General features: G+C 39.0%; 1 protein-coding gene across 2 annotated transcripts in view; it reads left to right on the forward strand.

Moving 5' to 3' along the window:
• Positions 1-12,621, forward strand: part of FMN2 (formin 2) — a 371,232-nt gene that overhangs the window by 194,025 nt on the left and 164,586 nt on the right. For both annotated transcript variants that reach the window (XM_082702641.1, XM_082702642.1), the window contains exon 8: positions 6,309-6,370. In XM_082702641.1, coding sequence (XP_082558767.1) covers positions 6,309-6,370 — 62 coding nt within the window. The remainder of the gene's footprint in view (positions 1-6,308; positions 6,371-12,621) is intronic.

Below are 12,621 nucleotides of genomic sequence, written 5' to 3' on the forward strand. Positions count from 1 at the left end.
CAAGATGAATTCTTGGAGATGATGGGATGTCACTGCTAAGATTAGGTCAGGAAGAGAAGGGGGCCTTATCTTGCATGCCCGGTGGGGCTCCTCTGAAGGAAGCCTGCTGTCCACCGTAAGCTTCCCTGTGGAGAGACATTTCTCTCAAGAAACTGAGGCTCAGGTTCAGCCAACAGCCAGTGAGGAGCTGAAGGCTTCAGTCTGAGGAACCCGGTCCTGCCAGCAACCACGTGAGGTTGGAAATGGATCCCCTGGCAGAGCCTTCATAGTAGAAGGTCTCAGCCTTGGCCAACTCCATGATTAAAGTCTTAAGAGAGACCTTGGGGGAAAGGCACTGAGCTAAGCCGCACCTGGATTTTGGACCGGCAGATAATGTTTGTTGATAATATGATAATTTATTTTAAGCCCTAAGCTTTAGTGTAATTTGCCATGCAGAAATGGATAACTAATATTCTTGGTAATAAACACCATGAGGTTTTCTACTTTTGGGGAGGTCTCTACCCTCACTTCAGCAGGTCATGTGAGAAGGAGGGATTAAGGCAAGAAACCACGGGGACTGAAGTAAGTGTTCAGGGCTGATGGAGGGGAAGGAGCCGTCAGAAGCTGCCTCAGGGCTGTCTCCCCCTAGAGAACAGCTTCAACAAAACAAAACAAGAGTGGAGTAAGTGAAGCACTCACAGTGTTCTGTGGCTTAAAACAGTGCATCCTGTAAGAGTAATTATATCATACTGAATGACACCTGTAACGCGAACTGTGTCCTCTGGCTACTCAAAATAGACGAAACATTTCTGAATTTGGCTAACAGTATTTTGTGAACTTTTGTTTTGCCTGAGTTTCCTCTAACTCAACCTCTTAAAATATGGTCCTTTCCCTTTCATGCCCTTTTTTTTTTGATCAGAAGGGCAAAGACTGGATTCTTGTTATGCAGGAATTCAGACAGACGGGTTGCACTCTAGTCTGTGTGTGATTTAAAGTCGTAGTGAGTTAGAATCAGCACCATGTCCCACATTGCTGGTGTCGAAGAGGGCAGTGTTAACAGCAAAGAGGGAGTGTGCAGGGAATGTGATACAGGCCTGTAACTCTCACCTGTTTGTGTACTGGTGTGTACAATGTCATGTGTGGAGCATACAAGCATTTCCCATCTCAGATCTAGAATTCTCTTTACATAATGCAATATCTTAAAATCAAAAGTAGATCCTTTTTTTTTTTTTTCTGTTAGCAGAGTTCATTTTGATACATTTTCCGTAGCTTAGGTTACATTGATCATTTGCGTTCTAAAATAGACTTTCACTCTTCACTCTGTAACATTGTGGTTTAACGAGAAATGTGCTGGGAATCAGCAAGTGTGTGCCAGCGGAGTTCATGAATTAAAGAACTATTTATGCTCTTAACTTCTGATTATTGGAAGCAAATGTTTAATCCTGAACCTAATTTTAATCTAACACATTGCCAGCCCTGTCTCCAGTTTCTAACCAGTGTGTTCACAGATAATACATGTTTTGAAATTAATTACATGAATTATTCCAAGGCTTCTTGAATTATCCTTCTTACTCTAAAGTTCCTTATTTTCTCCACATGATGAACATATGCTACAGACAAAAGTCATCATCCCACTTGATAAAAGTCTCAGAGAAGCTTAGATCAACCGTACACAGCCTGTTGGTAGAAAAACCAGAAAGGGTATCATGTTCTTTTACTTAATTATCACATCCTTGGCATTTTATAAAAGTTTAAGCTTAAAACAAAAATGCTATCCATTTTGGTCTAGAGTGATTATTAACACACGGTCCTTTATAGGTTGTTTAAAGAGAGTGGTAAAAACCTCCATATGTTCTAATCCTGAAAAGTCTGTGTACTTTACAAATAAATTAATGATCTCTTAACATGCAAAAGAGAATTTCCACTCAACATCTTCTTAGTCCTTACACTCTTCTACATAAAAATAGAACAGGTGTTTCTTGGCTAAATTCAAAGTAACAAATTCATGTATATCTTATGGGGAAACCATGGAAACTGCTTGGTAGACCTGTAGGGGAATGTCTGGGTAGGAAGTGTGAGAAGTCCCAGACGATGATGACTGCTCCCAAAATTCTTACAGCAGAGAGGAAGAAATGAGTGTGAAGTAGTTGGTCTCTTATCTGAAGTATAATCCCATTAGCACCCAGTTGACTGTTAGAGAAAAAAGTAATCTGAAAGTTTTATCACTGAGTATCCTCCCAAATTTGGGGTTTATTTGTGTTCTGAAATCTGCGTCTTATGCCTAACGGTCTAAACGCCAAGTAAAGGAGACAAGAGTATGATCAACGATACCCTGTAGTCGCAAGCCAGGTTGCCATTCAGTTGTGGTAGTTCATCGTTTAGGTGAGAGCACACCCCTTCGTAGATACAGGTGGAATTTTTCTGTTTGGTTTATGAGGGCACAAAACACAAATTGGACCCCCCCCCCCCAAAAAAAAAGAAAGAAAAGAAAGAAAGAAACTTTAACCTCGAGTTAGATAATAAAGCATCTTAGAGCCAGAAGGGTTGAGCTGTTGTGAAAACTTGAAGAGGGAAATATCATTAACCAACCACATGCTAGATCCTTTTACTTGCTCCTGCCTTTCGTCCCTACGAAACCCAAAATCTTGCCAGTATTTTCTTTGATTTCCTTTTCTCCTCACCTCGTCCCCCTAAAGAAACTAGAACTTGTCAAGTAACTTACTTGAAGTGATGCGGCTGCGAAGAAAAATGGAAACCCAGTTAAGTTCGATTCCATGTTCTGTGTTCCTTCTCCATCAGTAAACCATCCCATAAAAATAGTATTGCCTTATGCCCACAATAGCCAAACTATGGAAAGAACCTAGATGTCCATCAACAGATGAATGGATAAAGAAGATGTGGTAGATATACACAATGGAACACTACGCAGCCATCAAAAGAAATGAAATCTTGCCATTTGCAATGACATAGATGGAACTAGAGGGTATCATGCTTAGCGAAATAAGTCAATTGGAGAAAAACAACTATCATATGATCTCCCTGATATGAGGAAGTAGTGATGCAATGTGGGGGGTGGGGAAAAGAATAAATGAAACAAGATGGGATCGGGAGGGAGACAAACCATAAGAGACTTTTATTAATCTCACAAAACAAACTGAGGGTTGCTTGGGGGGGGGGGGGTCGGGAGAGGGGGCATTGGGTTATGGACATTGGGGCGGGTATGTGCTATGGTGAGTGCTGTGAAGTGTGTAAACCTGGTGATTCACAGACCTGTACCCCTGGGGCTAATAATACATTATATGTTTACAAAAAAAAAATTATTAATAAAAAAATAAAAATAAAAAATAGTATTGCCTTTTGGGGGAAAAGAGAAATTATCACCTTGAAATAATCTCTAAAAAAGGTATTTTCCTTTGGGGCACCTGGGTGGCTCAGTTGTTAAGCATTTGCCTTTGGCTCAGGTCATGATCCCAGGGTCCTGGGATTGAGCCCCCTATCAGGCTCCCCGCTCAGTGGGGAGCCTGCTTCTCCCTCTCCCACTCCCCCTGCTTGTGTTCCCTTTCTCACTGTGTCTCTCTCTGCCAAATAAATAAATAAAATCGTAAAAAACAAAACATTTTTCTTTCAAAGAAGGTTGAAACTTGGCACATGGACTCCAGGAATTTGTGAGGTGCTTTTTCCTTGAATCTTTTGCCACCTTTAAAAAATGTATGTGTATTTCTATTTCTGTGAATTCCTTAGCATGGCCATACCTAGACATCAGATTGGAGCGGTCTCTGTACATTCAGTCGTCCGCAGGCTTTTAAGGCTGAGTCATTAGGAACATCCACATCTAATTAGTTCCCGTTTCAAGTCAGTGTTTTCTGAGTAACGGTTAACTGGGTGGTAAGCTCGCAGAGTCCCTGAATGACAAGGCACTTGACATATTATTGCGTATCTGAGTGAATGCATCGTTTTATTTCCTTGATTTTAGAATTTTATCAGTTGAAATATATAGATTTTAAGGGAGGGAGCACTAGAAGACATCACTAAATATTTAGTAAGATAGGAATTTTAGTCTAAGTCTCGATCTTTGAAATGCTAAAACGTGCTTTTCAAATTGAGTGCATACAGCACCTCAGTAACTTTGACCGTTCCCAGAAGACTTCTTTGGCCTTGATTTCCCGTCGAGAACGCCTCTCATTCCATCCATTCACCCGCCAGTATCTAGTCTTTTCTAATTTCCAGCTACTCAAGCGTGACTATATTGTTCTCTCGAAACTGCGATTCCCATCAAATCGTGTTAGCGTCTCTCAAGTGTAAAGCCAAGTGGGAGAAAATTGTGTGGAAAAATAGTAACACTATTCCTTTCCAAGGAGATTTCCGTGTGGATGACTAAAAAGTGAGGTTTCATGGATTAGGAACTTTTGAGGTCTTGCTTAGGACCGTATACCTGCAATTAGGACCATGTGGCATTTATTAAGATGTTCTTTAGTTTCTGACATTGTGTGAGATAAACAGATGAGAAACCGCAGTATACGCACAAAGTTGCAGGTGGGGAGCACTTATAGGAATAACGTGTTTTTAAAACGGTGGATAACATCAGAGGACAATTGTATCTTTTATAAAGAGTTTTGACTTGAGGATAAATGATTTTTTTGGGTCTTTACCATGTTCCGAGAATGAAATCTTACACTAAGTTGACGACTTGCATTTCTTTCTTTCTTTTCCCATCAATCTTTTGCTGTATTGCTGGAGGAATGTAGAAATACTGGATTATTATCTAATGAATTCCAAAGACAGAGATCTTTGGCTCATTGCAAGATTTTCTTTAAGGCCTAGACAATGTACAAATCCAAAGGGGTAATTCCACACATGAATTTGCTGTCTTTATTTGGGTTTTATGCATTTTGTTACATGATAGGCATTTTACCTCCAGTGAAAATCCATTTATTAATCCCTTTTAATTAATTTCTGAAATATAGTCAGAAGTTAGTTGGGTTGGTTTTTCGCTTGGAGTCATTAAACAGATTGTGATATGTTTGCCTTATGTGGTCAAGGAGTGAAAACATTTGAATGAAAATCTTTATCAAATTCTTAGATTGATATTTGAGATGTAACTTGTTGGAAATGGGGAAAGTAGTATTAGGGTGGAAGTATCATATTCTACTTACTGTGATATTTGTTGGTGAATCTGGGCTCTGTTCCCAGCTCCAAACCGAAATGCTACATTATGTTGGTTAGATATCTCATCCGTCATATGCTTCAATTTCCCACTTGTCCTTTTTAATTCCTTCTTGGTATTTTGCCGGAGTCAACTAGACTATGTCTCATGTACTTAAGGCTTTGAGAGAAAAGACAGTGTGAAATGCCTCAATTATCAAAATAAACCTAACCAATTTGTGATTATCTACTTTGTGATTTTTCTCCCAGAAATCTTTGATCCTATAGAAGTTTAATTGGCTAGTTGGCACAAATCGGAACAGGGCAAACTCACATCATTTCCAGCTAATATATATGTAGGTAATGCAGAATGTTTTTGATTAATTTGTGCCCAAACTGAGTTATAAAACGTACTTCAAAATCCAACATACTTCTCAGGCTTTAAGTGCATTTAAGAACATGTACCCTGTTTTTGAATATTCATCCCATTTTTTCCATATATAAGCGTGGGCAGTTTGTATGAGAGGAATGGATTTGGGGTGCCTGCGAGGCTCAGTTGAGCATCCGACTTGATCTGGGCATATTTCACAGTCGTGAGTTTGAGCTTCATGTTGAGTTCCATGCTGGGCGTGAAGCCTATACTTAAAAAGTGGATTTTAAGGGTGCCTCTGTGTTACTCTCAATACCATTGTCAATGCATTGTCCTTTGATCATAACCATGTAAAGAATTATAACAGAAAATGCATCTTTCATTTTTATATTAAGTCCTTCGTTTAGTGATTAAATGTAACCTTTGTCCTAAGTCTAAGAATTGGCAGGTATAAGTATTTATCTCACAAAATGGGATATAGCAGTAATGGGAGTGATTAGCCCCTTTTTCTAGTGTTTAGCAAATTTTTCAAATTCATGCAGTTGGACCTTGAAAGATAGATAGACTCAGAGTTTATCTTTGACCTTTGACTGGGTCATATGCATGGGATTTTGTGTTTGAGGGACAGATGAAAGCTTTACACTTTACCCCTGCTGAAATTCCTCGGACACAGTCTTGGTAGTAGAATTCAGTGAGTGTGTTGAAGGTAGAACACTATTCTGGAGATGATCACTGTTGTTCAAGATGGTCAGACACCTTTTTATAGCTGGCTTAAATGCCAATTTTATCTATTTTCTTTTGTATTTTTTTTCCACAGCTGTTGTGAACTTGGACAATTCTGTGGTTGATCTGGAGACCCTTCAAGCTCTCTATGAGAATGTGAGTAATAGAAGGAAATTTATGTGTGAGTATATAATACATATGCAATACTTGCCAGTATGTACATCTAGACTCATTGCCTTAATGTCCTTTAAGAAGAATTGATTTAGGTACACTGAATTTACTTAAGTATAAGTTAGGTAACATACTTTCTAGGAAACCTACTGGACAAATGTGTGGTCTCATAATTTCAAAGCAGGTGGTTTAGAGCACGCCGTGTGTGAGGTTATTTACACTCCCTCTTTTGATGTGTAATAGTCAATACTTAGGTAGAGGTTCATTTGAGCTGAGCACTGTTTCACTGGCAGTGTGATCAGAGTTATCGGTTTAACTCTGATTAACTAACTCAGTTAATCTCCCCGAAAACTCTAGATAGGTTCAGTTATTATCTCCATTTTACATATGAGGAAGTTGAGTCATAGTAAGGTCAGGGGACCGTTCAAAAATCACACAGCGAATGTGGTATGGCTGGGGTTTAATTCACTCTGGCTCTGTTTCTCTAAACTGAATAGCACTAATTCACATGGTGAGAACGTGATTACCTAATCAGGGCCTTTATAGTGCTTCTGATTATATTTAGGAGAAAGTCTCACTGTGGCCCTGTTTTGTAGCTGGTGTCTTTGAACTCTTGTGCTCTCTCTCTCTCACTCTCTCTTTTTTCCATTTTGTTTCTACTCTTGTCTCTGCCCTACCTGGTATTTAAGCCTCCCTTTGTTTAAGGGGCATGGCCTTGATCCTTGACTTTTCAGCCCCAAGTCAAGGAACTTTCTGGTTCTGGAAAACACATAGTCAATAGGATACAGACTTTCTTCCCTGACTACTCCCTTGGCAACAATGTATTCTTGTATACTTCTCACTCTTGAACTTGGTACTTTTAAAACACATGTATATGGGGTCTCCCCTATGAAGTTTAGACCTTTGTAGGAGAAGATCTTTCTTGTGGTGCCTCACATAGAATCTCTTGGTCACGTGTAAAGTTCGTACCTGGTCAGCATGGTGAACATGGGGGTTCAGTTAGATGGACTCATTGATGGAGACAGAGAGAGGTTTGATGGTTGATTACGTAGTTGTCAGTACATGATGGAAAACTGGAAAAAATAAATATGTATTTAATATATTAGTTTAGTAGTGTCCCAGTGAAGTGGGTGTTTAAAATATATCCATTTAGAGGTACAGAGAGTTTTCATTTCTCTTGTATCTTTGAACCAACCCTCCCCCAACCAGGAGAGCCCTGTGGAAGAAATGAGGGAATACCAGGGAAAGTAAGTTCTTCAACACATCATAATGATGTCTGGGGTTGGTATATGGGTGACTCTTTTTCTTACATGTACATATATACAAGTGCTTATGTATATACACAGTTTATATGTGTGTATATACATGTGTTTTGTATATTATATGAAAACATGAATATCTTAATCTGGTATATCCATGTGCAGAAATATATACAGAAAAAATACAGAAATGGGGGACAAGTGTATTTATGAGGAAAGTTTAATTTGGGGTCATTTAGAGTCTTTTATTTGGCAGTTTTTATCCTTTTAGAACAAATTAATTTCATGAAATACAAATTTCTAGCTCTGAATAAACTAGATAGCTACCCAGAATTTGTGTCTAATTTCTCTCTCTTTTTTTTAAGATTTTATTTATTTATTTGACAGAGAAAGAGATCACAAGTAAGCAGAGAGGCAGGCAGAGAGAGAGGAGGAAGCAGGCTCCCTTCTGAGCAGAGAGCCTGATGCGGGGCTTGATCCCAGGACCCCGAGATCATGACCTGATCCGAAGGCAGAGGCTTAACCCACTGAGCCACCCAGGCACCCCTCTGTCTAATTTCTTATCATCATACTTGTGAAAGTTGAATGAGAATTATGGAACTGGTTAAATTTGTGGTTTTCTTAATGACCCACAGTTCTCAAAATATGAACATTTTAAACTCTCATTACCGTTTTCAAAGTGGCAACCATATTCTTTACATTTAGCAGGTTACAAAAGGGCGACAAAAGTTGTGTGCCATGTAAATTACAGTAAAACCGAACATTTTCCTCAAGGGTCTCAGGGTTCTGCCAAGTAAAGCAGAATAAATACTTGTGTGTCTACAAGCAAACAAGAATTAATGGAGATTACTTTTTAGTTGTAAAACTCAGAATGATACTACTTTACTCACAATCACCATCTTAAAATTCATTTTGGCTTTTGAGACAATCTCAAAGATGCAATAAAGTTGCAAGTTGCAGGTGTGGTACAAAGAACTTTTTTTTTTTTTTCATCCTTTGCAAATACATTACCAACATTAGGCCCCATTATCCCTGAACACTTTGGTGCATATTACCTACAAAGAAGCATACCTTTAACCACAATGTAACCATCAACATTAGGGAATTGGCTTTGATAATATTAATATCGTCTAATCCTCAGATCCCAGTCAAGTGTTGCCAGTTGTTGCAATGATGTCCTTTATATTTAGGACATCTTTGAAATCTTGTCATGCTTCCTGTTGTCCTTTCCTTGGACACTTGCCTCTTCTGTGCTTTATATAAGATTATGTATGCATACGTCTTATCTTTCAACTGAACAATAAACTCCTTATTAGTAGGAATTTTATATTCCATGTTTAGCATACTGGTTTGTATATAATATTCATAATAATTACTAATTAAAGAGTAAGCTGTTTTTGTTCTTGTTGTGATTTTATAATTGAGGGAGTGAAAATTGTTTATATCACCATATTTTTTTTTTGAGAGGTTTTTTTTTTTTTAAAGATTTTATTTATTTCTTTGTCAGAGAGAGAGAGGGAGAGAGAGCGAGTACAGGCGGACAGAATGGTAGGCAGAGGGAGAAGCAGGCTCCCTGCTGAGCAAGGAGCCCGATGCGGGACTCGATCCCAGGACGCTGGGATCATGACCTGAGCCGAAGGCAGCTGCTTAACCAACTGAGCCACCCAGGCGTCCCTATATCACCATATTTGATGTATTTTTTGAAAAGATCAATGTAAATGTGGTGATTTCAGAAATATTTCTTCAAAGATTCAGAATTATTGTATAAATAGTTAACCATTACCAGTCCAGAAATATTTCATTAGATTATGTGTGATTTTTCAAATAATGGTTTTGAATTAAAATAGTAATGTTCGGTCATAGGGCAAACTGAGCATTTTTGTTTCCGTTGCGTTGATGTAATTTTGGAGATTACTACCTTAAGAGCCCCTTGTTGCTGGAGAAATCTTGCCTTTTCTTAGGTTATTTTGAATCTTTTGAGTATCTGTCCAGTGGGTTGACAAGAAGCTTGGGCTTTCTCTTCTCAGTTGATATTGAACAATACGTACTTGAGTGAACTTAAGGCGAACCCAAAACCATAGAAGCAGTTACAGTTTATTTTTTAGTGCACAGTGCAGATAATTTTTTGTATGGTTTTCAGTTGCTGATCGTCTGTATGTTTCCACGTGACTGATACAAACAAGGCAGTGTGCTGTGTGAATGCCGGTCTCTGGTATACCTTGGTGGAAGTCCTTCCTACTTCCTACAGATTCTTCCCAAACTTTTCAACAGTATCATAGCTAGATTCAAATGTGCCAGACTCATTGAGCATGACATGATATAAACATGCTTTTAATACTCTGTCCCTCCTCTCCTACTCCAAATCACACAAGGGCACACCAGAAATTGTAATTCTAACTACATGAAACTAGTGAGTGTACTGCTCCCTACAGGACTGGGTTTCTACCTATTTTCATCTACAGAAAGGGGCAGCCCAGCAACCCATGTAGCTTTATTTTTTTATTTTTTTTTAAAGATTTTATTTATTTATTTGACAGAGAGAGAGATCACAAAAAGGCAGAGAGACAGACAGAGAGAGAGATGAGGAGAAGCAGGCTCCCTGCTGAGCAGAGAGCCCAATGCGGAACCCGATCCCAGGCCCCTGGGATCATGACCTGAGCCGAAGGAGGAGGCTTAACCCACTGAGCCACCCAGGCGTCCCCCCATGTAGCTTTAATAGAAGTTTTATATGTTCTTGATGGTATTTCATGCTGTGGAATGAATGGATGGATGGACGGATGGATGGACTCTTTGTAGCAGAAGCTCAGCACAGTAAAATATTCAGGCTATTTATCACCCCAGCTCCCTTCCCTTGCTCACTACCAGCTTCCTAACTCACTGACACATGGAGATTAAGTCATCTGACTAATATGAGCCAACTTTTCTTCCTTTATCACTACCACCTTCTCTATCTAAAAAAATTCTAGGAGCACCTGGGTGGCTTAGTGTGTTAAAGCCTCTGCCTTCGGCTCAGGTTGTGATCTCAGGGTCTTGGGCCCATATTGGGCTCTCTGCTCAGCAGGGAGCCTGCTTCCCCCTCTCTCTCTGCCTGGCATTCTGTCTACTTGTGATCTCTCTCTCTGTCAAATGAATAAATAAAATCTTTAAAAAATAAAAAAATAAAAAAAAATTCTAGGAATACCTTTGTGTCTTCTGTTCTACCGTGTGGGTTGTTCTCATTCTGTACTTGTTTCTGTCCCTAGCTCTTTTTTCACGGCAGCTCCGATGTCCCTCAAATCTATCTATCAATCATCTACCTATCTATTTAAGATTTTTTAAATTTATTTGACAGAGAGAAAGACAAAGCAGGAACACTAGCAGGAGGAGTGGGAGAGGGAAAGCAGACTTCTGCCCAAGCAGGGAGTCCGATGTGGGACTGGAACCCAGGACTCTGGGATCATGACCTGAGCCAAAGGCAGATGCTTAATGACTGAGCCACCCAGACACCCCAGATGTCCCTCAAATTTAAAAAAGAGAGAGAGAAGGAAAGATAAAAATGTGCAACCACAGATGGGCTCTGAAAACATGTCATCAACAGGGAAAGCATCTCTGAGGAAGGGACATTTGGAGTGACAGTGGGAGTCACCCAAGAAGGAATTGAAATTGTTCTAAGCAGAGAGAACAGTGTATGCAGAGATTTGGAAGCAGAAAAGAGGAGTTAGCTCACTGGCAAGAAGAAAACATGTGTGCGTAAATAGATCTGGAAGGAATGGGTTGGAGAAGAGTTGTGGCAGGAGGCAGTGGCTAGGTTCAGCCAGGGGTTTTAGGACCTTTTAAGAGAATTGTGGAATTTAAAATTTTTCCCTTTAATTCTGTCAATTTTTGCATCCTATATTTGGACACTTTCTAATTAGACCCGTACACATTTAGATGTATCTTCCTGTATTAATCAGTACAAAATTCTTCCCTCTGCTAATACCAAGTCTTGAAGTTTATTTTAAGTGATACTTAGATGGCCATTCTGCCATTCTGATACTTACTGCTTACATGGGTTTTCTTGTTTTGTGTACTTCCAACTTACCTGTGTCTTTATATTGGAATTACTTATATTAGAATGTCTTGTAGGTAGTACATATTTTGGTCTTGTTTTTTTTATCCACTCTGATATAGCCTTTTCCTTCTTGGAACATTTAAATTGTTAACATTTAATATAATAATAGTTATAGTTGGATTTAAGTCTATAATTTTTTGTTTGTCCCTCAGCTGTTGTCCTCTGTTGTGTGTGTGTGTGTGTTTATTTTTAACTTCTTGCTCTGGGAATTACAAAATACATCTCTAAACTTTGACACCTTGCTTACCTGGAGTAATATTACAAAATGTAGAAACCTCGATGATATCATGTAGGGCTTTTTATTGTCTCTCCTTTATTGTCATGTGAATAACACTTAGGAGGTATGTACAACTCCGTGAGACACTGGTGTAATTTGTGCTTTAAATGGTAATGTACATTTAAGGGACTTAAATGTAATCTTTCATATTTACTCCCATTTTCTACATTTCTGAAACTCTCCCTTTGTTCTTTTGTTCTTCTTTTGTGTGTGTGTGTGTTTTACATTTCATTTATTTATTTTTTTTTTAATTTTTTATTTTTTATAAACATTTATTTTTATCCCCAGGGGTACAGGTCTGTGAATCACCAGGTTTACACACTTCACAGCACTCACCAAAGCACATACCCTCCCCAATGTCCATAAACCTACCCCCTTCTCCCAAACCCCCTCCCCCCAGCAACCCTCAGTTTGTTTTGTGAGATTAAGAGTCACTTATGGTTTGTCTCCCTCCCAATCCCATCTTGTTTCATTTATTCTTCTCCTACCCACTTAAGCCCCCATGTTGCATCACCACTTCCTCATATCAGGGAGATCATATGATAGTTGTCTTTCTCTGCTTGACTTATTTCGCTAAGCATGATACGCTCTAGTTCCATCCATGTTGTTG

This window comes from Mustela nivalis (assembly GCF_964662115.1).
Source record: "Mustela nivalis genome assembly, chromosome: 16".
Lineage (NCBI taxonomy): Eukaryota > Metazoa > Chordata > Mammalia > Carnivora > Mustelidae > Mustela > Mustela nivalis.